This window comes from Pseudonaja textilis, chromosome 7, assembly GCF_049901715.1.
Source record: "Pseudonaja textilis isolate UNSWEBS1 chromosome 7, rPseTex1.2, whole genome shotgun sequence".
Lineage (NCBI taxonomy): Eukaryota > Metazoa > Chordata > Lepidosauria > Squamata > Elapidae > Pseudonaja > Pseudonaja textilis.
Window position 1 is genome coordinate 55,508,716 of NC_141996.1, and position 26,464 is coordinate 55,535,179.

Genomic DNA, 26,464 nt, shown 5'->3' on the forward strand with positions numbered 1-26,464 from the left:
TAGGTGGGCTCTGAACCAGCAGCAGCAGTGGCTGAGTGACAGGCTTGCACAGATTCAAGATGTGCGTGTTTCTCCCATCCTCCTCCTGCGGCAGGGGTCGCACCTTGGATGGAAGGGAGAGACTCCGCAGTTGCCAGTATGCTCCTTGTTTGCCCTGCACCTGATCTGCTTCGGAGTTGCTGTAGCTCCTGTCACTCCATTCACACATTGGTTCATCCCAGAGACTGAGTACTGGATGAGTGTAACGATCCGTCTCTATCTGTGCCTGGCCCACCAGACCTTGTCAGGCACACAAGAATTGTTCATGTGTCTGATTTGTCCCAAATAAGTGGCTCTGCACCTGCATGGGCAAGTTACATTATTCTGTCTGTTCTTGTGCAAACACACACACACACACACACACACACACACAGAGAGAGAGAGAGAGAGAGAGATACAATGGTGAAGAGCTGTCTTATACCCAAACACAGATTCTTGCAGCAACTTGCTCTTGCACATGGATGCAGAATGGCTGGGAAGAGGGCTGCTTTACAAACATGCACTCACTCATTGGAGGTTTTTTTAGGGTTCTTAGAGCAGATTTTTCACATCTGTTCTCTCTCTCCAGATGTCAGATTCCCACCATCCTTCCCCGGGGGGAGTGTTTGTGAGAGGGAGGGAAGGAGGGAGGAGACACACACAGAGAGAGGAAGGAGGGAGAGAGAGAAGAAAGAAAGAGAAGAGATACAGAGAGACAGGAGACAGAGAGAGAGAAAGAGAGACAGAGACAGAGGAGACAGAAAGAGAGAGAGAAGAAACAGAGAAGAGAGAGAGACCCGTTTCTCACAGAAAAGAAAACACCAGGAGCCACAAAACCTGGGTAGGCATGGCTGGGTGTGTATGTCATGTGACTGGGTAGGAGTGATGTTGAATTGGCCACGCCCACCCAGGTTTTCTGGCTCCCAGTATTTTTGTGGGAAACAAGTCCAAATGGCCTTTTGAGTGTTTAAGATTTCAGGCTGCTGTTCTAAGACAGTACTAGAGTGTATGCTAGTCCTAATTGTTGCTAGGGATCTTAAAGTTTGAATGGGGTGGGGGGGAAATCCTCGAAAGGAAATGGCAAACAGCTTATTTATTACTGTGAGATCTGTTTTCTTGCAGACATTTCACTAGCAAACTAAGTAACATCATCAGTGCTAGTAGAAAGTTAGGGTCTGTTCTCATTGTGATCACTAATTTGGTCATGAAACCTCTGCAAGAAAATAACCAAGCTCAAAGAGCGCCCAAGGCCCTGAGGTTCAACCTGAGTTACAAATATTCTTTTCTATTGGTTATTTATTACTGCCAAGAAAATGACATATATACATAACATGAAGTCATTGGAAATCCAAATTGATGTCAGATCCCTAGCAACCATTGGAAGTGGAGGACAGCAGAAAAAAATTCTTTCCTATCTGGTTTAAGATTTACTAAGAATAACATTGTAGTGATGTACAATAATTATAGCAAAGTAACTTTGCTTTAAAACGTGAAACTGTTTATTGGCAGTTTGAGATTCTGTTTATTGCCATTAAGATTCTGTTTTTCTTCCACAGTACTTTTGGTCTAACAGCAAGGATGCCAGTCTTCTATGAATCTGTTCTTGTTCTCTATTGGCATAACAGCCACTAGCTTCACTTTCTGTGAAAGAGAATCCCCTTTTCTCTATTTGAAGAAAGCTCTACCTTTAAATACAGTTAGAAGTCAGCTCTGAGGCTTGAGCTTTGCTGATTATCTTCAAATTTTATAGGATATTTTTAAAATGGGGTGTTGAAGCATTCAAGAAATAACCTTTCTGAATTGGCAGAAAGGCATAGAAATGGAAATTTGATCAACATCTGTTGATGAAGCACCCTAATTCAAGACTACTATAAAAGTAATGTGGGACAAAGGGGTATTTTATATCCATTCAAAAGATAATTTAATATATGAAATTATCTATAGCTAAATGTTTTTTTTATTTTAAGTTGGCAAAACTATTAAGCTAAAAAGCAGTGCCAAGTTTATTTTAGGTTTCCTCATATAGCCCCAATTAATGAGTTATGAGAATTAAGACAAAAATGAGTGAAATATTACTAGGATACAGTAAGAAAAACATGTGTGCATACAGTCAAGTGAATATTTGTTCTGCTTGGCCCTCAAAATCTTTAAAAGGCCCTATTCTTAACCACACATATGGTTAAACAGGCTGATGGGGCCTAAATATGCATGAAGAATCTTAGGATTATGGCAATTTAGGACAGCAGTTTAGTATACAATGGTTGCGACAAGCCAAATCTTATGTTAGAGAATAAAAGTAGTGATTTTAATGAGTTTATTCAAATGGTAATGATATTTATACAAATTTAGTGCATTACCAAACTTGAAATAACACATAATTTTTTATTGCTTCATATAAAAGCTACTGTAGCACTGAAGAAAATACAAAGATCAGCCCAACTGATCAGGCAACTCTGCTGGACCAGCTCACTTTTGAGGAATGATTATATCAGTTGATGTTTTTCAGCTTGTAAATGAAGGGGGGAGACACCGTATGTAAAATTACACACTGTGTTAAAAGTGGATGCTTACCTTTTTTCTTCTTTACATTCTCATAACAAAAGGACATGGGGTTCATTTGCTGTTGAACCATAAAGACATTTCATAGATAAAGTAGTATATTTCTTCTCATAAATTATTAAATTATAGATTTTTATACTTATATATTATAATACTTTAAATGTAGTGATGGCTACCATGGTTTTAGAAGTGGGCTAGGAGAATTAATAAGGGAAAGTAGCAGTTAATTATGATGACAATATGCATTAGTAGCAGCTGTGGAGGAAAGGAATAGAAGAGTGCTAGTGCACTATTCCACAGGGATAGTGATATAAAAAAGGTTGGTAAAACGAGGACCCAGATTGTTGGGTGCAACATGCTAACTCTGTAAAACAATTAGAGAGGGCTGTAAAACATTGTGAAGTGGTATATAAGTCTAAGTGCTATTGCTTTTACAGTATATAAACAATTATTACTTCAAGCTGTCAGCTGTGCCTTCATTCGAAATCCAAGAAAGAAATCCTTAGACTCCATTAAAATAGATAAAAGTACTTTTCTTGGATTAGAAATGATAGCAACAAGAGGAAAGCAAGATCTGAGGCAAATAGTCTGTATATGTGTTTGATAAACATATCTGATAGTTTCCGAGTTGATGGTAGCCCCTTACACAGAATGAAGTGTGCCTGTTTTGAAAATAAGTCTATCACTGTCCAAATGACGGTATACCCATGGCTAGAAGGTAAGTCTACTATGACGTCCATGGCAATATCCTATTGACTGTAATCAGCAACAGATTGTAGTAACCCTAGCGGTTTTCCGGGACATATTTTGGTAACAGCACAGACTGGACATTGTTTTACATGGGTTTCTAGATCATGTCTCATAGTATTACAAATAGCCACCCAAGGTGTGGCTGTTTCAATATAGGTTCCTTAGCAAACAACTGTTTTAACCTATCGAACGCTTTCTGACACAATACTGTCCACTCCAGTTTTTGGTTCAGTTTTGGTTTTGTTATACCAAGATGTTTAGTCCTTAACAAATTGGTCAAAGGTAAGGCAATGGAAGCAAAGGACGGAATGAACTGTCAATAAAAATTGGCAAATCCTAAAAAAACTCTGCAATTGTTTTCATGTGTAGCAACTGCCAGTCCAATATAGTTTGCACCTTATGTGGGTCCATCTCAACACCATCACCTGAAATTTTATAATCCGAATAATCCAGTCTTGTATGATGAAATTCGCACTTCGACAATTTGACGTATAATTTAGCATCCAGCAATTTTTAGAGTACAGTTCTTACTAATTCAACTTGTTCCTTCATATTATTAGAATATATTCAAATATCATCCTGATAGACAAGAACGCCTTGATACAAATGCTCATGCAACACGTTATTAATCAGCTGCATGAAGACAGCTGGAGCCCCTTGTAGACTGAAAGACATGACCTTAAATTGGTAACTACCAAGTGGGCAATTTAAGGTTGTCTTCCATTCGTCTCCCGACTTGATGCGTACCCAATTATATGCCTCGCTTAGATCTAACTTTGTAAAGACTTGCCCTTTAGCCAATGTGGACAGAAGATCCTTCATAAATGGTGGAGGGTACAAGGATTCCAAGCAGACAGCATTCAGTCCTCAGAAATCAGCACACAGTCTCAAAGCCCCCATCTTTCTTCTCCCCAAAACAATACAGGAGCCACTATGTGGGAATGGCCTGGTTGAATAAATCCTTGAGATAAGTTCTTGTCAATGTATTTTCGCATCTCCTCTAATACTTTCTGAGTCATTGAATACATGCTAGGTTTAGGTAACCTCACTACTGGAAGCAGTTCAATGGCACAGTCTAATGACCTATGTGGTAGTAAAATGTCACTGCCCTTTTCATTAAACACTTCAGCTAAGTCCTTATATTCCACTGGATATGTGTCTTTATTAGTTAGTTCTTCTATTGATTTCTCCAACCTGGTTTTAACGTTATTTGTTTCTATGGGATGAGGTCCCACTGTAAATCGTAGCTTCCTGAACCCTCCTTCCCACGAGATTGTAGGTTTCCATTTATCTAACCAGGCTAGACCGAGTATTACTGCCTTGGTCATATGTTGAACCACTACAAATGAACCACTCCCAGTGTTCTCCCATCACCATTTCACAGGTTCAGTTCTATGTGTTGCTGGACTATTACCTAATATGGACCCATCCACTTGTTCAAATCTGATGGGAGTGTTCAGTGGTATAACCCACAACCCTAATGTATTCACCACCACCTGTGTCACCAAACACCTCATACATCCCGAATCAATCAATGCCCCCAAATCCGCCACCTGATTGATTTGCCTATTGTGAAGTACGACTGGTATGATGAATGGGCAGATGGGCAACCTTACAATTGGGTCATCCTCTGATCCTTCTTCCCGAATGTCACCCTCAGGTAGAACAGAACACCTGGGTAAGATTGGCTCATTGTCTTTTGATCTGTCTATATTGGCGGTAGTGTGTATCTGGCTTGCACCACTTGATCTTTCTGCTGCCTGCCAGGCACCACTTCCTCAACCACGAGGAGATCCTCCTTGGGTAGGTCTTGGGGTGGTGGTTTCTGCTGTACCTGGTCCCTGTCCCAATGGTGGTATAGGAGACTCTGCTGCCCTGTGTCCCTGTCTATTGCATCGAAAGTACCTAAATGAACTGCGAACTTGTGGACCCCTAGATGGAGCGCTACTCATAGGGATTGCATGGCTAATAGGTCCCGGCCTAATCCCAGACCCACCGTCTCTTTGGGCTCGTAACTACCTCAGAACGGAATCCAACTCAATAGTCGTTTGGTACCAGTCTTGCAGCCATTGTGGTAGGCCCCTGTACAAACAGGCCTGGTTCAATTCACGATCCAGGCCGCCTTTAAACAAATGGATCAACAGTTTTTCTGGCCAGGCATGAAACCAACCAGCCACCGAACGAAATATGTTACTATAGTCCCTTGATGGCCATCCCCATTGCCTTAAAGCTAACAAATCCTCTTCAGCCTGTTGTCCCTTGGAGTTGTCTTCAAACCAGGATCATAAGGCTGACAAGAAAAGACCATTGTCCACCAATTCAGGGGACAGTTCCCAGTGTAAATCTGCAGCCCACTCTCTGGCCACTCCATCTAACACCCCGTAACAGCTACCACCACAGCCCATTGGAAGAGGTAATACTGTCCATACAGGTCTATATGATTGATGATCTGAGCTAAAAATACTGCTACCCTGTTGGGGTCACCATCAAACGCATGCAAGGGGGGAGGTCCCCATTTCCCTGGTTGAGGTCACACAAGACCCTGTTCCAAAGCCTATCTGTCAGAGTCTCGCCTAGCAGGTTCCCCCACAGATCTAAATGGTGGGGTCATTGTATCATGAGCATGTCTAGACTGCAAATCATATCGGTGCAACCCTCTACTGACTTCCACATTTGGGTTGGAGCTGGTCAAGGGACCTCTGGTTATGACTGAGGGTGCTACACTTTGTCTATGTTCAGTCCCCTTTGTTGAAGATGGAGGGAGTTCCTGTACCGTCACCTCCCCAAATTGCAGTCGCAGCATATCAAGAGTTTTACTAACAGGCACAGCCCAGCCATTTTTCTCCCATTCAGGCTACCTGTGCACCCGCCAATCCTTTAACTGCACGCCCCTTTAACTGGGTGCATTCCCCAGTCTGACCTGCTTGGGTCAGCCTGGTTAAACTAAGGTGTACTTCTAAGACGTACTTCTTTACGAGCACTGGAAACCTTTGGTCTGACCACCCTCTGCATTTCATCTGGGGTGGGTTTTCATTTTTCCACCTCCAATCACTCAAATCCATCTTCCAACACTTCCACAGCTTTGTCTGCCTCAACCTCTCCTTCCAAACAGCTTGGATTCATTCCTTCTGCCATCCTTCACCATCTCCCACAATGCATACAAATATAAAGAAGTGCTGGCTTTCTCTCAGCTGCCTCTGAACTCCTGAGCAGTTACTCACAAAGCAGACAGTACTCATTCTTTGATGTAATCACATTTCAGTTTTAATTTAAGCAGTCAGGATTAACAGCAGCAAAAATGGGAAACCCATGAAAAGCCAGCGCTGAGAGCTATCACCTCTCAGTGCTTTAAATACTTCCTTTGCAAACAATCCCAGGTTAACCAACATCTGCTCCCTCCTAATACTGCCCACCTCTAATATCCGCCTGCCATCCTGCATCTCCTATCCTACCCCTTAATCATCCACCACTGTGCTTCTATGCTATCCAACCCCCCTAACCTATTCCACAGTCTATCCCAACCCTGTGCTTCCCGCACCATTCCCAAATGTTGCAACAGTCACAGTCACACAAATGCAGCCCCATACAGTACAGGTTTCACAGCCTCCCAGCCACTACACAGCAGCTCTGTCACAGTGAAGTGTCAGGATTGTCAGGACCACCAGGTCTTCCCTCTTTCTGAGCTCCTGGGCAGCCATATCTTGCTTATGGCTCTGGAACAAAATGGAAGGAATCCGGAGCTTCTGGATGGCTGTAACATGCCATGGCTGCTGATGTCACCCCCTTGCATGCCCTGCCGATGTGTCAGGTTCCAGAGCAGGTCAGAAAACATCTGGAGCCCGACACATCTAACTGGCAAAATGCTATGGGTGTTTTCAATGTTTTGAGTCTCAACACAAATTCGTCCATGACCTCTGGGCTAATTACACATGTGATACACCCAGAGTCCAACAGGGCTAACATCTTTCCCTAGGCGCCAGACAAGGTACCCTTAATTCCACTGGGGTGGTTATGCGGACCACTTGTTGATGTACCAGGGGGTTGTCATTGGAATCGGACACAGACTCACCCAAACTGGTCAGAGTTCCCAGCTCCACTTTTCCTGGAGAAGCTAACTCAATGACTTCCATGGCCTTCAGAGCTGTTTCATGCTGCTTGGCAGGAGATTTTTTGACTTTCTTTCCTCCAGCCAACATTCCTTTGACATCCAGTTTAGTGCAACAATCAGCAGCTCAATGACCCTCCTTCCCACATCAGAAGCACACTGTGGATTTGGGTTTCACTGCTGACCCACTCTTTTGAGCTTTAGGAGCCTCTCTCAGAGTGATAGGTGGAGGCTTACTCCAGTTGCGGCCACCCCTACATCTGTTTCTGGCCAGATCAATTTCTACATCAGGTGCCAAGACATAAAAATGCTGAATATCTCTAGGATCCCTTCTGGAGATACAGCTTTGATAGACATCCTCATTCAGCCCATCTTTGTAAGCTTCCATCAGGGCCTCCTGGGACCATCCTCACATGTAGCACATCAACTCTTGGAATTCCTGGGTGTATTCAGCAACTGACCTTCTCCCCTGGCTTACGGTTTTCATCCTCACTTTTGCCTCACTTTCAGCAAGGGGATCTTCAAACCGGGTGCATAGGGCTGCCATAAACATGTTATAATCCCTCAGCTGAGGTGCATCATCATTATTTATATTTATCCATTGGGCTGCAGTCCCTTCTAGGGCTGTGGTGACACAGTCAACTGATGCTCCATTCAAAATCCAAGAAAGAAACACTTAGACTCCATTAATTAGAGAAAAGATATCTTTTACTGGAAATCAAGTGGTACCATCAAAGGAATTCTGAATCTGAGGAATTGAGCGTGAAAATCACATATACAAAGTGATGGCAACATTCCCACCCACAATAGTTCAAATTGTCCATCCAATTACAAGTTGTATGTACTGTCATGTGGGGCATCTTCAGGTGGTGAAGAGGCATCTGTCCGTTGACCTTGGCCTATTTTGATAAAGAAGTGCGCTTAAGCATAGCATAGGAAAGAAGCATAAATAAGAAACTCCCCCCCCAAACTTATACAGTGTATTCTCTCAAAACCTCCAGCTCACTTCCCATAACTATTTCACCCCTCTTCCCCCCATTACTTGAGACAGCCGAAAGATACAAAGGAAAGGAAAGAAATCTTGAAGGCTGACATTTGGCCCTCCTGCAAAAGAGGCGTTAGCCCTATCAAAGAAAGAGAATACGAGATAAAAGGATAATATACATGTTACACATCCTACAATATTGTAAGGTTTGTCAGGATATTTAGCACTAAATGTCTGTATGAGCCTAGTGGCTTAAACATCCCTCTCATTCACCCATATTGACTGGGAAAGAGGAAAGTGTTTCCAGATGATTAAATACTGGAGTCAACCTCTTTGTCTCCTAGAATCCAAAATTCCTTTAATTTCAAAATGTTGTTCACCCTCAGTCAGAAGAGGAACAGAGGGATCAACCTTAGCTGGTCTCAGGTCAGAGGTATGTTCAGGTTTCAACAAACTAACATGAAAGACAAGATGAATCCTTCTAAGGGTTTTAGGTAATTGCAGTTGGACTGCCACGGGATTCACAATCAGTTCAACCAGAAAAGGTCCAACATATTTAGACCCCAACATTTTAGACTTTTGTGTCGTTTGCAAATATCTAGTGGACAAGAAAACCTTGTCCCTTCCTTGATATTGTTTTTGTGGAGCTCTCTATCTACAAATTACTTATGAGCTTGATGAGCATCATCCAATGCTTTACGGATAATCGGCCAGGTAAGCTGGAGTTGGGTTATCCATTCACTCAATGACTGAACATTGGGTTTCTCCCGTTGAAGCTCGGGTATGGGTACAAAGTCTTCTCCCGAAGCAACTTTAAATGGGGTAAAATCAGTGCTTCTATGAACCGAATTGTTATATGCCACCTCAGCAAATGGCAATAAGTCCAACCAATCATCTTGTTGATAATATAGCATCTAAGATATTGTTCCAATACCTAGTTAGTTCTCTCACAAGGCCCATTGGTTTGTGGGTGGAGCTTAAGCCCTGGGTGGAGCCTAACAACTTCTGGAACTCCTTCCAAAAGCTTGAGGTGAATTGGACACCCTTATCCAAAATTATCCATTCAGGAACACCATGCAACCTATAGACATGTAAAATAAACAGTTTAGCTAAAGTTTTCGCAGATGGGATTTTTGCACAAGGTATGAAATATACCTGTTTGGAAAACAAATCCATTACCACCCAAATAACTGTATTTCCCCCGCTTTCAGGTAATTCCACTATAAAATCCATATAAATTTCTTTCCATGGAGCAGTCGGTCTGGTTACATTTTGTAGTAGGTCAGCTGGCTTACCAGGCGGCCATTTGGCCATATAAGTTTCAATGTCCTTTTTTCAAATAGTCCATCAAAATTGCCTTTTAACTAAGTGTAGGGTTTTTATGAACCCAAAATGTCCAGCAGCTTTGGAATTGTGAGCTTGTTGTTATACTAGGTTTCTCAACCTTGCTGCCACGTATAATTTAGCCCCCACCCATGCCAATCCATCTCTAACTGTACAGTTATTTGAGTGAGCCAGGAACCAAACATCAAGTTTCAGAGCTTCCTTTAGCTGTGCAGATAAATCATTTGATAAATCAACTTCCCCTTTTTGGGGGGCTCTAGTAGCCATTAGAGCCACCAACTGTCTAGTTGGGACAATAGGGTGGATCATTTCTGGATGGGCACTATTATATTGAGGCAGCCTAGACAGTGCACCAGCCATGAAGTTCTTCCCCGCAGAATGTACTTCAATGAAAAATTAAACTGTTTGAAGTATTGTGCCTAGCAAACTTGCTTAGGCGACAGTTTTCGAGGCATTTTTAGAGCCTCTAAATTCTTATGATCCGTCCACACCTCAAAGGGGTGTTTTGCCCCCTCTAGAAAATGCCTCCAGGTTAATAGAGCCCAACAAACTGCAAAAGCTTCTTTTTCCCAAATGGACCATCTTCTTTCTGTCTCGGTTAGTTTACAGGAGGTGTATGCATACGGTTGCAGAATCCCCATCTCGTTTGCTTGTAGTAGCACCACCCCTACCACTACATCACTTGCATTGGCTTGGATTACAAAAGGGGCATCCATGTCCGGGTGCTTTAGCACCGGCTCAGCTGCAAAATGTCATTTCAGTTTCTCAAAGGTGGCTTGACACTCCATGGACCACTCTAGCAGTCGACCGGGCTTCAGTTTCACCTCCCCTTGGTTTTTAGGAGATTTTTAATAGGCAGTGCAATCTTCACAAAAGCCAGGATAAACTGACAGTAAAAATTAGCAAATCCCAGGAAACTTTGCAATTGCTTCCTGGTGCGGGGAGGGGTCCATTCCAAGACGGTGCGAACTTTCCCCAGATCCATTTCTATGCCATCATGTGATATGCGATAGCCCAAATAGTCAATTTTCTCTTGGTTGAACTCACACTTGGATAACTTCACGTACAGTTCAGCAGCTCAAAGTTTTTTCAAAACTGATCACACTAATTTCACAAGTTCATTGAGAATCTTGGTGTAGATAAGAGTATCATCAAGATAATCCAGTACCCTTTTGTATAAATGTTCATGCAAAACCTCATTTATCATTTGCATGAATACAGCAGGGCCCCCTATGGACCAAATGGGAGAATGTTGAATTGGAAACATCCCATTGGGCAATTAAAAGCAGTTTTCCATTCATCTCCCTCCTTGATTTGAACTTGGTAGTAAGCTTCTCTCAAATCGAGTTTCGTAAAAATTTTCCCTTTGGCTAGATGGGCCAACATGTCCTTCATCAAGGGAAGTGGGGTACACATTCTCCACCAAAATAGCATTTAAATTTCTATAGTCAACACACAAATGAAATAAGCCATCTTTCTTCTCGTGGAACAATACTGGGGCCACTACCCAAGGCCTAGAAGGTTGGATGAAACCTCGTTCAAGATTTTTATTGATAAATGGCCACAGCTCTTCTAGCTCCCACAGTGTCATCAGGTACAATTTAGGTTTTGGGAGTTTCACTCCTGGTAAAATTTCAATACTGCAATCTGTTGGGCGATGTGGGAGGAGCTCGTCCAATGCCTTTTCACTGAACACCTCCTTTAGATCCCAATATTCTTCAGGGATTTTCTCCGCCCCCACTCAGGTTCTCACTGCCCATGGATGCCAACTCTGTGGAATTCTGGGAGTTTGGCTGAGATTGCCCCTTCCCTTCTGGGGGTTGGTCAGGGTTGTGTAATGATCCCCTCCTCCAATCTACTTGGGGGTTCCACTTCTGAAGCCAGGGCAAGCCTAGTAGTAGGGGGCACTCCATCCCAGGGGTGACAATAAAACACAAAGTCTCTCTATGTCTTCCCATCGTCATTTCCACTGGTTCTGTTATGAAATATGCAGGGCTGCCCCCAGCTACTGATCCATAGCAAAATGCTATGGGAGTTTTTAAAGTTCTTAGCCTTAAACCCAATTTCTCCATGACTTCTGATTATGCACTGAGTCTAACAAGGCCAACATTTCCCCTTGGGGTCCTTGGGGTCCTTAATCTCACTGGGATGGTCATTGGGCCCTTGTTTGGACTTGCCAGATGGTCATCTTCAGATTCGGATTCACTCTCACCAGAAGAGGTCAGAGTTCCCAGCTCCTCTCCTTTCGGAGGGGCAATCTCTACAACCTCATCTGCTTTAAGAGCCATTTCACGTGGCTTGACTGGAGTTTTTCAGGTTTTCTTCCTCCCCCTGGCACCCCCTTTGGCTCCAGCTTGGCACAGCAGTCTGCAGCCCGGTGACCCTCCTTCCCACATTGGAAGCATGCAGTGTTTGCTGCCGATCTTCCCTTTTGGGATTTTGGGGCTTCTGAAGGGCTGGTGGGGGATGATTTGCTCAAACCAAAGCCACCCCTGCATCTCTTTTGGGTCAGATCAATCTCCACTTCTGCTGCCAACACGTACCACAGCTGCAGATCACTGGGGTCTTTTCTGGCAATGCAGCTTTGATAAACATCTTTGTTCAACCCATCTTTAAAAGCATCTATCAGGGCCCCCTGGGACCAGCCTCGAATATGGCATGCCAGCTCTCTAAATTCCTGGGTGTATTCAACCACTGATTTATGGTTTTCATCCTAATCCTAGCCTTACGTTCGGTTAGTGGGTCTTCAAATCTGGCATGCAACGCTGCCATGAACAGGTCGTAATTCATCAACTGGAGGGCATTATCATTATGCAAACTCACCATCCATTTTGCAGCCATCCCCTCCAAAGCCCTGGTAACACATCTGACTTTAGCTGCCTCTGAGGAAAAGTCCTTACCATAGTCTTCCATGTGATTCCACATTTGAGCCAGAAAAAAACCCTAACTCCTTGGGATCCCTTCCATATTTTACTTCCAATGGAGGCACCTTTGGAGCTCCAATTCTGGCAATTGCTTCCCCCTCCGGGGGGCCCTGGGCTGCTGCTGCCTGTTGCACTGGCCCAGGTTGATTTATGGGGATGGCTGCCTGGGCTCTCATACCTGGGGCTGCCTCCCCCTTTTCCCTTTCATACCTTTGATCAGGTTGGGTTCATCTGACAGCTTCATTCAAAAGTTTTATGGCTTGAGCTAATAAAAGATTATTTCTTTGTTCCTCTTGCCATGCTTCTCCTCAATGCCGTCAAGTAGTGGTCACCCCTGGAGGGGGTTCTTCCTCCGGTTCCTTCCAGCCGACCTCCAGGGACCATTTAGGTTTTACAGCTGGCTTCTCATTGAGATGTAGCCCGGCTAGCAGCTCGGCCTCCCCTGAAGCATCTAGAAGCAGGGAAACTGGTCTTCCAGTAGCTCCCAGATCCTCTTAGTCACTGGCTGGATTGGACATTGTTTTCAGACCCCCTCAGAAGAAAAAGTATTAATTCTCCAGGTGGGCTGGTAAACTGAGATTCAGAATAATGTCAGCTGATGCTCCATTCAGAATCCAAGAAAGAAACACTTAGACTCCATTAATTAGATAAAAGATATCTTTTACTGAAAATCAAGTGGCAACATCAAAGGAATTCTGAATCTGAGGAATTGAGCGCAAAAATCACATATACAAAGTGATGGCGATGTTCCCACCCACAATAGTTCAAATTGTCCATCCAATTACAAGTTGTATGTAATGTCATGTGGGCATCTTCAGGTGGTGATGAGGCATCTGTCCATTGACCTTGGCCTATTTTGATAAAGAGGTGCGCTTGCGCATAGTATAGAAAAGAAGCATAAACAAGAAACTCCCCCACCCCAACTTATACAGTTTATTCTCTCAAAACCTCCACCTCACTTCCCATAACTATTTCACCCCTCCTCCCCCTTGTTACTTATGACAACCGAAGGATGCAAAACAAAGGTAAGAAATCTTGAAGGCTGACACCTCAATTTGGCTGCTTCTGAGGCAAAATCTTCCCCATATTCCTCCATATGATTCCAAATTTGGGCTAACTCCAAAAACTTTAGCCTTAGACTGTCTACTATTGACCTCACCCCTTTCCTAAGAGGTCTGTAGGGGGCGTGCATAAGCGCACCAACGTGCCTACCGTCCCTGTCCTATTGTTTCTTTTATTTTTCTTATATGTACCCATTTCATGTATTCATAACTATGTATATACTTATACCTATTATCTTGCACACGGCTGACAAATCAAAATAAATAAAATTAAATAAATAAAGAACTCCTTGGAATCCCCTCTGTATTTTACTTCCAACACAGGAACTTTTGGAGTTTGGTACCTCCATGGGGCTGCCCCCGCACGGGGGGGGGGGGAGGTTGAGCTACAGCAGCCGCTGGCATTCCTGCAGCCAGTACTGGCCCTGGCTGGGCTATGGAAAACACTTCTGGGACTACAGAGGCTTCTGCCCCCACCCCCAATTGCTTACCAGCCTCTTCACGCACAGGCAATACATACCTTTGTCTAGCTCTCTGATTCTCCAGAGCTTCATGCAATAAATGCAAAGTCTTTGTCTTCCTCCCTCCAGGCAGCTTCTCCCCACTGGCATCTGGCAGCTGTCACTCCAGGGGGGAGCTCCTCCAGTATTTCCATCCATCCTACTCTCAAAGACCATTTGGGATGAATCACTAGCTTCTCCTTGATCTGCAATGCATACAGCAGCTTGGCTTCCCCTTGACTGAAAAGGAGCTGTGAAGGGCATGACAGCTCTGGCAGCTCCCAAATCTTCTTGATCACTGCCTTGGTTAGACATTTCTTCAACCCCCATGGCAGAGGTTAATCTCCAGGTGGGCTGGTAAAGAGAGATCTTGCTTTATGTCAGCTGTGCTTCCATTCACAATCCAGGAAATAAATCCTTAGACTACATTAAAATAGAGAAAGGTACTTTTACTGGATTAGAAGTGATAGTAACAAAAGGAAAGACAAGATCACTTCCGGTTTGAAGGGCTTCAGCGACAGACAGAAATCCGCAATCGTGCGCGTTTTCTGTCTGGGCTCGCCGCTGGAGCACCCCGAGCTGGCTGGTTTTGGGGCTAAGCCACCCCATAGAGGTGGTGAAGAGGGGAGAGACTGCCAGCAGGGTCGAGGAGAGCCTCATCTCTCCTCCTCAGCTGGCCATTACTCCCTTTCCCGAAGGCGTAGCAACAGTGGTCAGAAATGGCCACCACAAAGATGAACTCGACCGGAAAAGAACATGCAGGAGGAACATAAGAAGTGAAAGTTTTGGCTGACTGGGTTAAATTGTAAAAGCAACAACCAAGGTACCCTGGAATTTAAACTTACAAAAAATAACATTGTTCCCAAAGAAGAGTCGGAAGCAGTGAAGGAAAGTGAAAAGGGAAAGGTTTGGGTTTTTTTTTTCTTCTCTCTCCTTCCCTATACTGACAACTAAGAGACTTAAATAAGAAATCAGAAAAATCCGCTTTGACATCAATAGGCAATTAAGCTGAAAATAAAACAAAATGCCAAAGGAATAATAAAGATTTCTGGACATTAAAAAATTTCTTTTTCATAAGCAGGAAGGGAGAGAAAAAGAATAAGGGCAGGATCTGGAAGAGGGAGGAAACTGCCTGGAATTAAAAAGAATCTAAAGTAAAACTTCAACAAGACTTCTAAAAGATACATTTTAACTGAAACTTTGCAACTAAATAGTAAGGAAGAGGTACCCAGGAAGAGAAAGTGAAAAAAAAGAGCAAAAAAGAAACAGCTTGCATGTATTTGGATTATTTGGTGATTTTTGGATTTTTGGTTATTATATTTGAATGACTAAAATCAATCGGGTGGTTGTTTAAAAATTTATGCAATGGCATCACTTCTGGATGAATTGAAAATGGAACTTAAAAAGTACAAAGAAGAAGGGAAGGGTTCTTTTGGCTTTGTTTTTCAATTCTTAGAAATGGAGATTTGGAACTATGAGAAACAACAAGAAAAGACTGCAAAACAAGAAGACTGGGACAAAGAAGAAGCCATCTTTAATAAACAAGTAATTCTATGTGGGGAAGAAAAAGGAAAGGGGGAAAAAGAGAATGGAGAATTTAAGACTAAAAAAACAACCAAAGAAAAGAAAAATAATTTGAAAAATAAGTATAATACTGGAAAGCAACAGAAAAGGGGAATACAGAAGAGAGAACTAGAGGTAGAGAGACAAGGGGGTAAAAAGGGGAGAGAGAAGAAGAGAGGGAAGAAGGAAAGGAAAAGAAGTTACAAAGGACCGGAGCAAGATATAGAGAAACAGGACCTATTTAGAGATAATGGGTGAAAATCTAACTGAAAAAGGGATTCTGTAAAGGTACATAAGATTGTATTGTTATAATAGTAATAGAAATAAAATAAAATAGTTAGTGTAATTTAGTGAAATGTTTGCGAATAAAATAAGTGAAATAAAATAAATGAGAAAATTGAATTAGGAAGGAACGGGAACATTTTAATTAGTCAATGATTTATAAAATATAAGTGAAGAGGGGGGAAATTAACTATGGAAAGCTTATAATTGTTCCCATAGAAGTATGATATTTAATTGAAAAGTAATGTTAAAGATGTTAAGACTTTAATGAATATTAATATTAATGATAGAATTGAATTGGAATGGAATGTTGTTTTAATTATATACAGTTATAATTTTTTTCTTTTTTTAAGAATACAGTGTGTATTTTAAGAATGTACCAAGCAGAATCTGAATGGAAGTTATGTATTATATTGAATGTTACAACTTTAGGGAAAAGATATAAAGGCGTCATACTTCAATCAGTAACTACAGGAGAAATTTTGTTTAGTGAGAAAAGATAATAGATAATTGAAACAGGACAGACAAAAAATATAAATACAATGATTTGAATTGAGATGAGATAATTAAAATAAAATTGAGAAAATTAAAAGAGAGGAGAAGCTATGCAGAAAATGTAAAATAGTAATAAGATATGGAATAGAATATAAAAATGAGCATGAACCTGAATTTGTGTCTGTACAAAGAAACGTAACCCGGGATTATGCTGCTTTCAAAAAAGATGTTTTATTTGTATTTTTCTTCTCTTTGTGAAAACTCAAATAAAATTTACAAAAAAAAAAAAGGAAAGCCAAGATCTGAGGCAAATAGGCGCGGAAATTACATATTGAAAATTATCCCAAATTCCCTCCCCCAGGAGTCCAGACTAGTCATCCAATCTGAGGTGTGTATAATGTCATGTGAGGTACATCTTCAGGTGGTTTCTCACTCATTTGGTATGCCAAGACAGTTGACCTTGGCCTAGTAGAGATAAGTCTATTCAGTTGCGCAGCAAGCAGGAAAGCATCCCCTCCTTTTTAGTTCACACAGAAACATCTTCGCACTTCAGAAAACTCCCCCCAATACCAACCTCCCCCCCATTTCTATGGCAGCCAACAAGAATCAAGCAGAAAAAAATGTCAAGAAAACTTCTTGGTGGCTGACATAAGCTCTGTATTATATTATTTTGGGGATGCTGCTGTTGACAGGATTCTCCACTAAAATTTGATCCAATCTAACTCCTGTTGTTTAAAAAAATTAATGTATTTCTGTCACCATCTTTTCATGGAGTTACTTCTGCCCAGAGGTGGGCTGCTGGGGGTTCGCAGGGTTTCCAGAGAGCCCCTAGCTAAGATTCTGTGCAGTTCAGAGAACCCCCAAATCCCACTCCTGGCTGACCCTGCCCATTCTGCCCCCCCCCCAGGAGTCCTCACATGACCTGTATTGGATGCAGTAAGTGCAGGGCGTGCATGAAGGCTTGGGGAGGGTGAAAAATGGGCCTCCCAGAAGTTTGGGAAGGCCAGAAATGGGCCCATTTCCAGCTTCCAGAGAGCCTCCGGAGCCCAGGGAGGCCGTTTTCTCCCTCCTGGAGGCTCGAGGAAAGCCTCTGGGACCTGGGGAGGGCAAAAATGGCCCCCATCATGGTGCAGGAGACCGACTAAGCCACACCCACCATGGCCATGCCCACCGAGCAACCGGCCAGTGAACCCTTTACTAAAATTTTTGAAGCCCACCCCTGCTTCTGCCCAGAATTTATATATACATAATATTTCAAGGGTAACGAGTGTATATTTTATTTTATTCATGCAACAAATGGTATTATTCTCTCAGAATTCTTTACAACATGACCTAAAACATGGCACAAAAAGAAAAGGCAATGAAGAAGAGACATGCATTTTTGTACCTTTCAAGCAAATTTCTATGTGTTCATCTTTTAACAAGCCAAGAAAATCAAGATCTAAATCTCAAAAGGATAAATAAGTGCAAATACTAAGTATGTTTAATTTTATATTTGGAATATTACTAAGAGAGGAAGATAAAACTATAAGCAACTATTTTAATATATGACTAATTCTAATTAGATAAGATGATCTGGCAACTTCATAGAGCAGCTTTTTGCTAAAGTTCTGGCACTGTTTGATTTACTGTCTGTTTCATTCTGCCTATCTGTTCTCTTCCATCTGTTGATGTTCTGTGGCTTGTTCCTTATGATAAATTCTTGCTCAGTAACTCTCTTTCTAGCTTCTTCGTTTTCAGCTCATCCTTTATTCTGCCTGAAATATTTCTCTTTTGCTGTCCAAGCTGCTTTTCTGGGTAAAACTATCTACACTGGAGAGAAAGCCATAGGAATGACCAAACCACCTTATTTGCAAATAAGTACAGGCAGCCAAAATCAAACTGTTTTATTAACTAGGCCATATACATGGCAGTTACATCCCTAACACCAATTGCATTCATTTGAGGATATTCCCATTTTTCTATCTTTTTTTCTATGTTTATGTTCTTTAATTCTAACAGATTTAAATGAAAAGAGATTGATTTGCTAAAGCACTAGTCTAATTTTTGCTAAATCTACTAGAATCTACATTTTCAAGGACATTGCTATTTCAAAATCAATTATTTAATAAATAAGGAGTTATTTGCTCTTAAATATCAGCTATGTTTTCAGTATGCAAAGTTTTGTAAGAAAGGTTTGAGTCACATTATCTCTCCACCTTGTTATGACATGTCATATACTGTATTTATACGAATAATTTCAGGGACTATAAGACTATAATATTTTAGGCCCAGCAATTCAAGACTTGATTTTCATATGTGAGATTTGGTTTAATCACACTGCCTAATCTAAAATACATTTTCATATTCTATCCTTTGAAATTTGTTGAAATTATAATAACAGTAAGAAGATAATATAATCCTCTTTGAAATCTGAGAATAAAATGAGAAGGAAATTGGCAGCATCTTTATTCTACTCAATAAGTGCTCAAAAGTATCTCCACTAGATTCCATGGCATTTATTCCCGGTATCTGTAGAATTTCAGACTAAAATTTAAGTAGCATTTATGTACTGAGCATTCAACTCAGACAGAGAGGAGTCATTATAGTCCATATTTGAATTGGTTAATAAGTCCTTTTACAACTTGATAGACTACATCAAGAGTTAACAGCTGAAACTCGGCAGCATGCTCATACATTGTATGCTTCCTCTGTCTGGGGCAATGAATTTCCTGGTTGAAAGTTACCAGTTTGATCAGCTCCTCAAAATTATTTACACATTGCAAAATTAGTTTGGCTGTTCAAGTGTGTTCGGGGTCAGGAGGGTTGCCCATTTTTCAGCATATTTAATCATTAAGAAAATTATAAATACTATTTGAGTTTGGTTGGTGAGAAAGATGTCAGCGAGATGTTTCATATATTATGCATTTATTTTTATTTATGTATATAATGTAGAGAACTGCTTGGCTCAAATGATCGGTCAAATCTTTAAAAGCAGTAATTAAGAGTAATACAATAACTAAGAGAAACAATACAGTTTTCCAGAAGAGGAAAAAAACATAACAAAAGAATGAACTAACAACAATATAGCGAAGTTATGTTAAGAAAGCCAAAAAATGTCCTTGAATTCCCACATATACAATAAGTTAGGTACTTTATGCTGAAGAATTGCAGCTACTGCAGGAACTTCATTGATAATACTAGTCTGTCTAGCTCATATCTGTCTGGGATGCCATTTCATGCTGATACTAAAGCACCGTACTACAAAGTATGATTAGTGGGTTAGTAAGACTATGTAACCATATCTTTTTCTTCATCTCTAGATAAAGGATCTTCTCTTATGGCGATGAGAAAGAATGTGTCTGTCAGACACCCCTTGAGCATGGCAAAAATCGTGGCTCTCCAGAGGCTGACCCCTAATTCAGGAACTTACTTATTCAGCAGAAGATTCACAGATATAGCTTTGCTGGATCACTTTTTTATTGGAGTCCAGAAAAAAAAAGCCATATACATGCAGAAATTAAGGATGCTTAAAAGTGTACACTGGAACGTATTTGTCTGTCTACGTCTGCCTTTCTCTCCCTTCCTGAGACAAGCGATATTTGGTTATATTTTTGATGGCCTTGAGTGGTGTCTGAACTATATTGACACAATGGATTTTCCTAAGCAGGGATCAAGCAATCCAACCTGCTTCACCAGCTTTATATTTCTAAGTACAGTGAGTGATCAGGATAATTTCTGTGTTAAAATTAAGGGGAAAAAAGTGTTAAACAGTACAGTCAAAGGCAGCCTGACTAGGCACCGTGTATTCTAGAATTGAACTGTAACAATTCAGTTTTGAAGATAGCTTTAAGAAGCAGCCATGAATTATTTTCCATCAAGGAAACTTGAAATTGCCTTCCTATTCTTACGGACCCTCTCCTTTACACCGAACAGTCCAGTGGTGGGATTCAAATTTTTTTACTACAGGTTCTGTGGGCATGGCTTGGTGGGCATGGCAGGGGAAGGATACTGTAAAATTCCCATTCTCTCCCCAACCCACTAACCTGCTTTCCAGCTCCATTCTCCTGTGCAGGGCAACAAAAGAACACCAAGCCGATCAGCTGGGACTCAGGAGGCAGAGAATAGATGGGGGCGGGGCCAGTCAGAGGTGGTATTCTGAACTACCAACTATGGTCAATGGCTTTTGACAAAATAGGCTATTTTGGTTTATTAAAATCTGAAAGTATATGGAAGAAAGTAGTGCTTTTGAGGAATCATCTGTACTATCATTCTAAGATCAGTCTAGAATATTTCTCAAGACTCTGTGGTAGATCTCCAGATACTTATTGTTGTTAAGCATTCTCTATTCTCTGCAAATATAGTCATGAGAAGAATGTTGATCAATTTTAAGCATGGGACTTGATTTAATACCAGAACATAAGATATCTCATATGATATACTGCTTATAAATCACTATAAATAAAGCTGTTCCATTTGTGCATGGAATTCACCATTTTGCAAACTGCACAACTGAAATGTATTTTCCATGAAGCTAATCTCACAAATTATGCCATGGCTTTGTTCAAGCATAACAAAAGTATGAAGGAGTAGAAGGAAATCCATTGGTTTATTCATATCTCCTAAAAATATGTGCTTGAAACCTTTTTTGACAATATGGATTGATTCAAACTGAAGGGAGACATTCTAATATCAGCAGATATTAGTTTTCCTTATATTATATACCATAATATAAGGGAAGCAAAGTGTTGTAGATTGAGCAATGAGAGGCTAGACCAGGGCATGGATGCAACAAGACTTTATTAAAGTAATAAAGGACTGAACGTGTTAGCCCTGCCTGGAGCAGGCTCACAGCGAACAGCGGCTGACCGAACCCTGCAGCTGGCTTTTATAGCCGGCTGTCGAGGGAAGCCAGCCAATGAGGGGCAGCAAACGCCCCCGCAGCATGGACGGACCTGGGTGGGGACTTTGGCAAGTTCCAGGGACATAACACCCCTTCCCCCCAGATGCGAACACGCATAGTCATTTAAATAAGCGGGTGGTCTGTGCTGGCGCCCCGAGCGTCGTAACTCCGGTGAGTTACCAAGTGTCTCAGAGTTCGAGGAAACTGGTTGGGTTGGTGATGGGGTGCAACCTCGCTTGGGGGTCTGTGCTGGTACCGGTGCAGTGCTTCTGGCCGGCGATGTCGTGGCCCCATCTGATGGTTCAGGCGGAGGACCCGTCGGGCAGTCCCGGTCTACTGCCTGTTCCCTTGGCTCGGGTGATGGTGGCGAAGAGCCTCTGGAATGGTCTTCGATGAGAGTTTGGTGAGGCACCTGGGGGCTGACCTGAGCCCATGATCCGGCACTGGCGAGGGTACCCTGTCGCTTCCTTAGCTGGTCCAGGTGCCTTCTCCAGATGCGGCCGTCTTCCAGCTGGACCCGGTACGACCTGGGACCGGTGATGGCTACTATCTCTCCTGGAATCCAAAGTGGGTCTCCGGCATAGTTCCTTGCAAAGACATGTTCCTGCAAGACAAAATCTCTGACCCCCGTCATTGAAGCGAGAGGGGTGTCAGGGCAATAGTGAGGGTGGAGCCTGTCCAACACAGTTCTTAGGCATCTACCCATCAGAAGTTCAGCTGGGGATTTGTTGGTGACCATGCAAGGGGTTGAGTGTTGGCTCAGTAAGAAGCGGGAGAGTCTGTGATGCCAGTCTTCTTTGCTGAATCTGGCTAACGCTTCTTTTGTGGACCTAACGGCTCTCTCCGCCAGTCCGTTGCTGGCAGGATGAAAGGGGGCCGTGAAGATGTGTCGGATGCCAAGATTGGTGGCAAAGCAGCTAAATTCTGTTGAGGCAAACTGGGGGCCATTATCCGAAACTATGGTATCTGGTAGCCCGTGTGTTACGAATAGGCGGGTTAAGGCCTTGGTAACCGCTTGCGTGGTGGTCGTGGATAGTTGGGCCACATCGATCCATTTAGAGTATGAATCTACGACCACCAGGAAGGTTTTGCCGTGTATTGGCCCCGCTAAGTCAATGTGAAGCCTTGACCAAGGCGCGTTGGCGCTCTCCCACTTTGTGGGGGTGGTGACTGGAGGGGATGGTCTGGATTCCTGACAGGGTTGGCAAGAGCTTACCCACTTGACGATGTCGTCGTCCAAGCCAGGCCACCAGACGTAACTCCGAGCCAACGCTTTCATCCGGACGATGCCCGGGTGGCCCTCGTGTAGTGCCTCCAAGACTGGTGTGCGAAGTGAGGCCGGAATGACAACTCGGGTGCCCCACAACAGGCAGCCCTGTAAGCTAGATAGTTCCTGTTGACGGGTCTTAAAAGGTGTGAATTCGGCTGCGAGGTTAGAGCCCGGCCACTCCCTCCTCACCCAGTCCAGTACCTGGGCGATTGTTTTGTCCGTCTTGGATTTGGTGGCGATGTCGAGAGCGGTGACAGGAAGGTCGAGCTCGGTGACATCGAAGATGGCATGGACCGGGGCCGGGTCCTCAGCTGGAGCTGGCAGGGGGCAGCGGCTGAGGGCGTCTTCGTGGCTTAACGTTTTTCCTGGGCGGTGGATGAGCTTGTACAAGTATGCCGCCAGGAACAAGGTCCACCTCGTCATTCTGGGAGACAACACTTGGGGAGTCTGCTTGTCTCCAGATAGAAGACCCAGGAGAGGCTTGTGGTCTGTGATTAGTTCGAAGTTGTGGCCAAAAAGGAATTCATGAAATTTCTTTACCGCTGCCACTGCGGCTAAAGCCTCCTTATCGATTTGACTATAGTTACGCTCTGTTGCTGAGAGCGTTCTGGAAAAGAAAGCGATTGGTGCCTCGGAGCCGTTGGGTAGTCTATGGCTTAATACGGCTCCAATCCCAAAAGGGGATGCATCCGCTGCTAGTACCAATGGGAGATGTGGATCAAATTGAATAAGGACCGCGTCTGATGTGAGCAGTGATTTGACTGCGCGAAAAGCGGTGTCTTCCTTGTGTCCCCAGTGCCAAGGTGATTTTTTATCTAAGAGCCTGTGTAAAGGCTCTGCTACTGATGCTTTGTGAGGTAGGAATGAGGCATAGAAGTTCAATAATCCCAAAAAGGCTTGTAGCTCGGCTTTAGTGGTTGGCGTGGGTGCCTTATGGATTGCCTTGACCTTGGATTCTAGGGGGTGAATGCCTGAGGCGTCAATTCTATAGCCCAGAAAGTCCACCTGTCTAATGGCAATGGCACATTTCTCCCTTTTTAATTTGAGGCCATGCTGTCTGAACCTGTCTAACACTGCTCTGACTCTCTGGAAGAGTTGGGGCCTGTCCCTGGCCGAGACCAATATGTCGTCGAAGTAGGGCACTACGCCAGGGAGGCCCTGAAGTATACGCTCCATGAGGGATTGGAAGATGCCAGGGGCAACACTTACGCCAAACTGGAGACGCCTGCACCGGAAGGCACCCCTGTGGGTCACAATAGTTTGTAATTCGGCTGTTTGGTTGTCAACAGGGAACTGTTGATACGCTTGTGACATGTCCAATTTGGCAAAAATGTTGCCAGGCTCAAAGGTATGCAATAAATGTTGAATGACCGGGACTGGGTAAGCGCTAACTTGTAGAAAGCGGTTAATTGTTGTTTTGTAATCCGAACAAATTCTCAGGCTGCCGTCCTTTTTAAGGGGTGTGACAATTGGCGTCTCCCATTTGGCGAAGTCTGTCGGCTCAATGACCCCTTGCTTTAATAATTTATCCAGCTCTGCGTCCAGTTTAGGCCGAATGGCGAATGGGACTCTACGAGGTTTCAGCCGGACTGGGACCGCTTGGGGGTCAACTGCAAAAGAGATGGGGGTACCGTTATAACACCCCAGCTCATCACTGAATACGTCTGAGTAGTCAGTGAATAAGGAGTCAGTGTCAGAAGCTGAGACAGCATGGACTCCTGTTAACCCTAGGCCGAGGTAGGGGAACCAATCAAGCCCCAAGAGACTAGGGAGGTTGCCGTTAACTACCACTAGAGGCAGGTGGCCTTTGAAAGCTTTAAAATTAACAAGGAACTTGCCTTTGCCGAGTACTGGAATGTCCTTCCCCTGATAGTCCCTCAAGGTGATCTGGCACTTCTGGAGCTGGTTTCTGGATAGTCTGGGCTGGATTTTCTTGAGAGTGCTCCAAGAGATGATTGAGAGTGCTGACCTCATGTCAACCTCCATACGACAAGGTTTACCTTCTAATAAAATGGAGAGTGTGATTTTACTAATAGAATGACAGGTGTGGTTAGCATGGTAGCAAGTGTGACAATTTAGTACTTGCCTTTGGGGTCCAGAATGGGAAAAGGAAGGAACCTTTTGTGCTGAGTTGTGCGCGGCCTGGCAGACCCTGGCGATGTGGCCTTTTTTGTGTCAATTGTTGCAGATGGCACCTTTGAATTTGCACGAAGCTCTCGAGTGAGGTCCGCCACAGGATAGGCATAGGATGATGTGTTTGGGCGCACTGTTGCTTTCTTGCCTGGTTCCTACCTGTGGTTGTTTGGCATGAGCGAGGCGGTGGATGTCTGTTTGATCGTTGGGATCATCTTCGTTGACCACCTCTTCTGAGTGAATGGTGGCGCAGCTTTGTTTGGGAACGGGACCTTGAATTTCGGTGGCTGACTGGGTTGCCAGTTCTGCAGCCAAGGCTTCCTCGATGGCCTGGGAGAGGTTGAGATCCTTCCTGGCAAGTAGTCGCCTTTGAAGGTGAAGGTCCTTGACCCCGCAGACGAGCTGGTCGAGGAGCATGTCATCTAAATAGTTCCCGAACCCGCAGTAGAGAGCTGCAGTCCTCAAGGCGGCCATATACTGGTTGACGGTTTCCTTTTCAGCTTGCTTCCTCATCCGGAAGGTGAAACGCCTCGCGATCTGTGAGGGCCTGGGGGAGTAATGATTGGTGAGGATCTCCAGCAATTCTGCCCAGGGAACATTCTTCAACTCACGTGGGGCAACGAGTGCTGTGGCGGTATCAAAAACGATGGCTCCGCAATAACTGAGGAAGAATGACTTCTTTCTGTGCTCCCCAGCATCAGCCAGACCAATGGCATCGATGTAGTGGTTAAAACGATTTTTGTATGATTCCCACTTTTCTTCATCAGGCTTGAACGGTGGGAAGGCTGGGTTGGAGTTCATGTTGTGAACTTCTGCAGGTTACGCTGCTGTGAGATCTCTCTGGGACGACAAATGGCCCTTCGTGCTCTTGTCAGGCTAGTGACTTCAGCTCTTGAGAGGTTACACAGAATCTCTCTGTTCTCTCTGGGTTAAGCTATGGATCAGGCTGCAACGGTCGTTGGCAGCGTTATTTGAATTTCGCGCTCCTGGAGAGCGCAGGCGATAATGGCTGACCGCAGCTGACAGTGATTTGAATCTCGCGCCCTGAGCTGGCGTCAGAGACTCCCGGAATGACAGCACCGCGCTGTACTCCGACTCGAATTCAAATGACAGCCGTTTGAATTTCACGCCCTTTTTGAGCTGAGCGGCTGCGGCTCGCAGCGCTTCACTTTCCCTGTAGCTTGCTAACCGAGCGGCTACAGACGCTCTTCCTTTCGCTTTTGCTGACCGAGCTCTCCGGCGGCGCGGCTGCGGCTCAGCAATTGAGTGATTTCAGCTGTTGCGGATTGCCTCTGGTAGCCATCCCATCCTCGTCGCCAGTGTTGTAGATTGAGCAATGAGAGGCTAGACCAGGGCATGGATGCAACAAGACTTTATTAAAGTAATAAAGGACTGAACGTGTTAGCCCTGCCTGGAGCAGGCTCACAGCGAACAGCGGCTGACCGAACCCTGCAGCTGGCTTTTATAGCTGTCGAGGGAAGCCAGCCAATGAGGGGCAGCAAACGCCCCCGCAGCATGAACGGACCTGGGTGGGGACTTTGGCAAGTTCCAGGGACATAACACAAAGAAACCCAATCTTTCATCTGAGAATGT

The 26,464-nt window shown here is 43.6% G+C and overlaps 1 protein-coding gene across 3 annotated transcripts in view; it reads left to right on the top strand.

The window, feature by feature from the left end:
* The window catches only part of LOC148125348 (uncharacterized), a 167,026-nt gene extending 145,980 nt beyond the window's left edge, over positions 1-21,046 (top strand). For 2 of the 3 annotated variants that reach the window (XR_015744370.1, XR_015744372.1), the window contains one exon: positions 19,889-20,118. Coding sequence is in view for 1 of the 3 variants with exons in the window: in XM_087937688.1 (XP_087793814.1) it covers positions 19,889-20,379 (491 nt within the window). In the remaining 2 variants the exon portion in view is untranslated. Of the gene's footprint in view, positions 1-19,888 lie in introns of all 3 variants that reach the window. The other variant, XM_087937688.1, reaches the window with a different exon arrangement.
* The last annotated feature ends 5,418 nt before the right edge of the window (positions 21,047-26,464 follow it).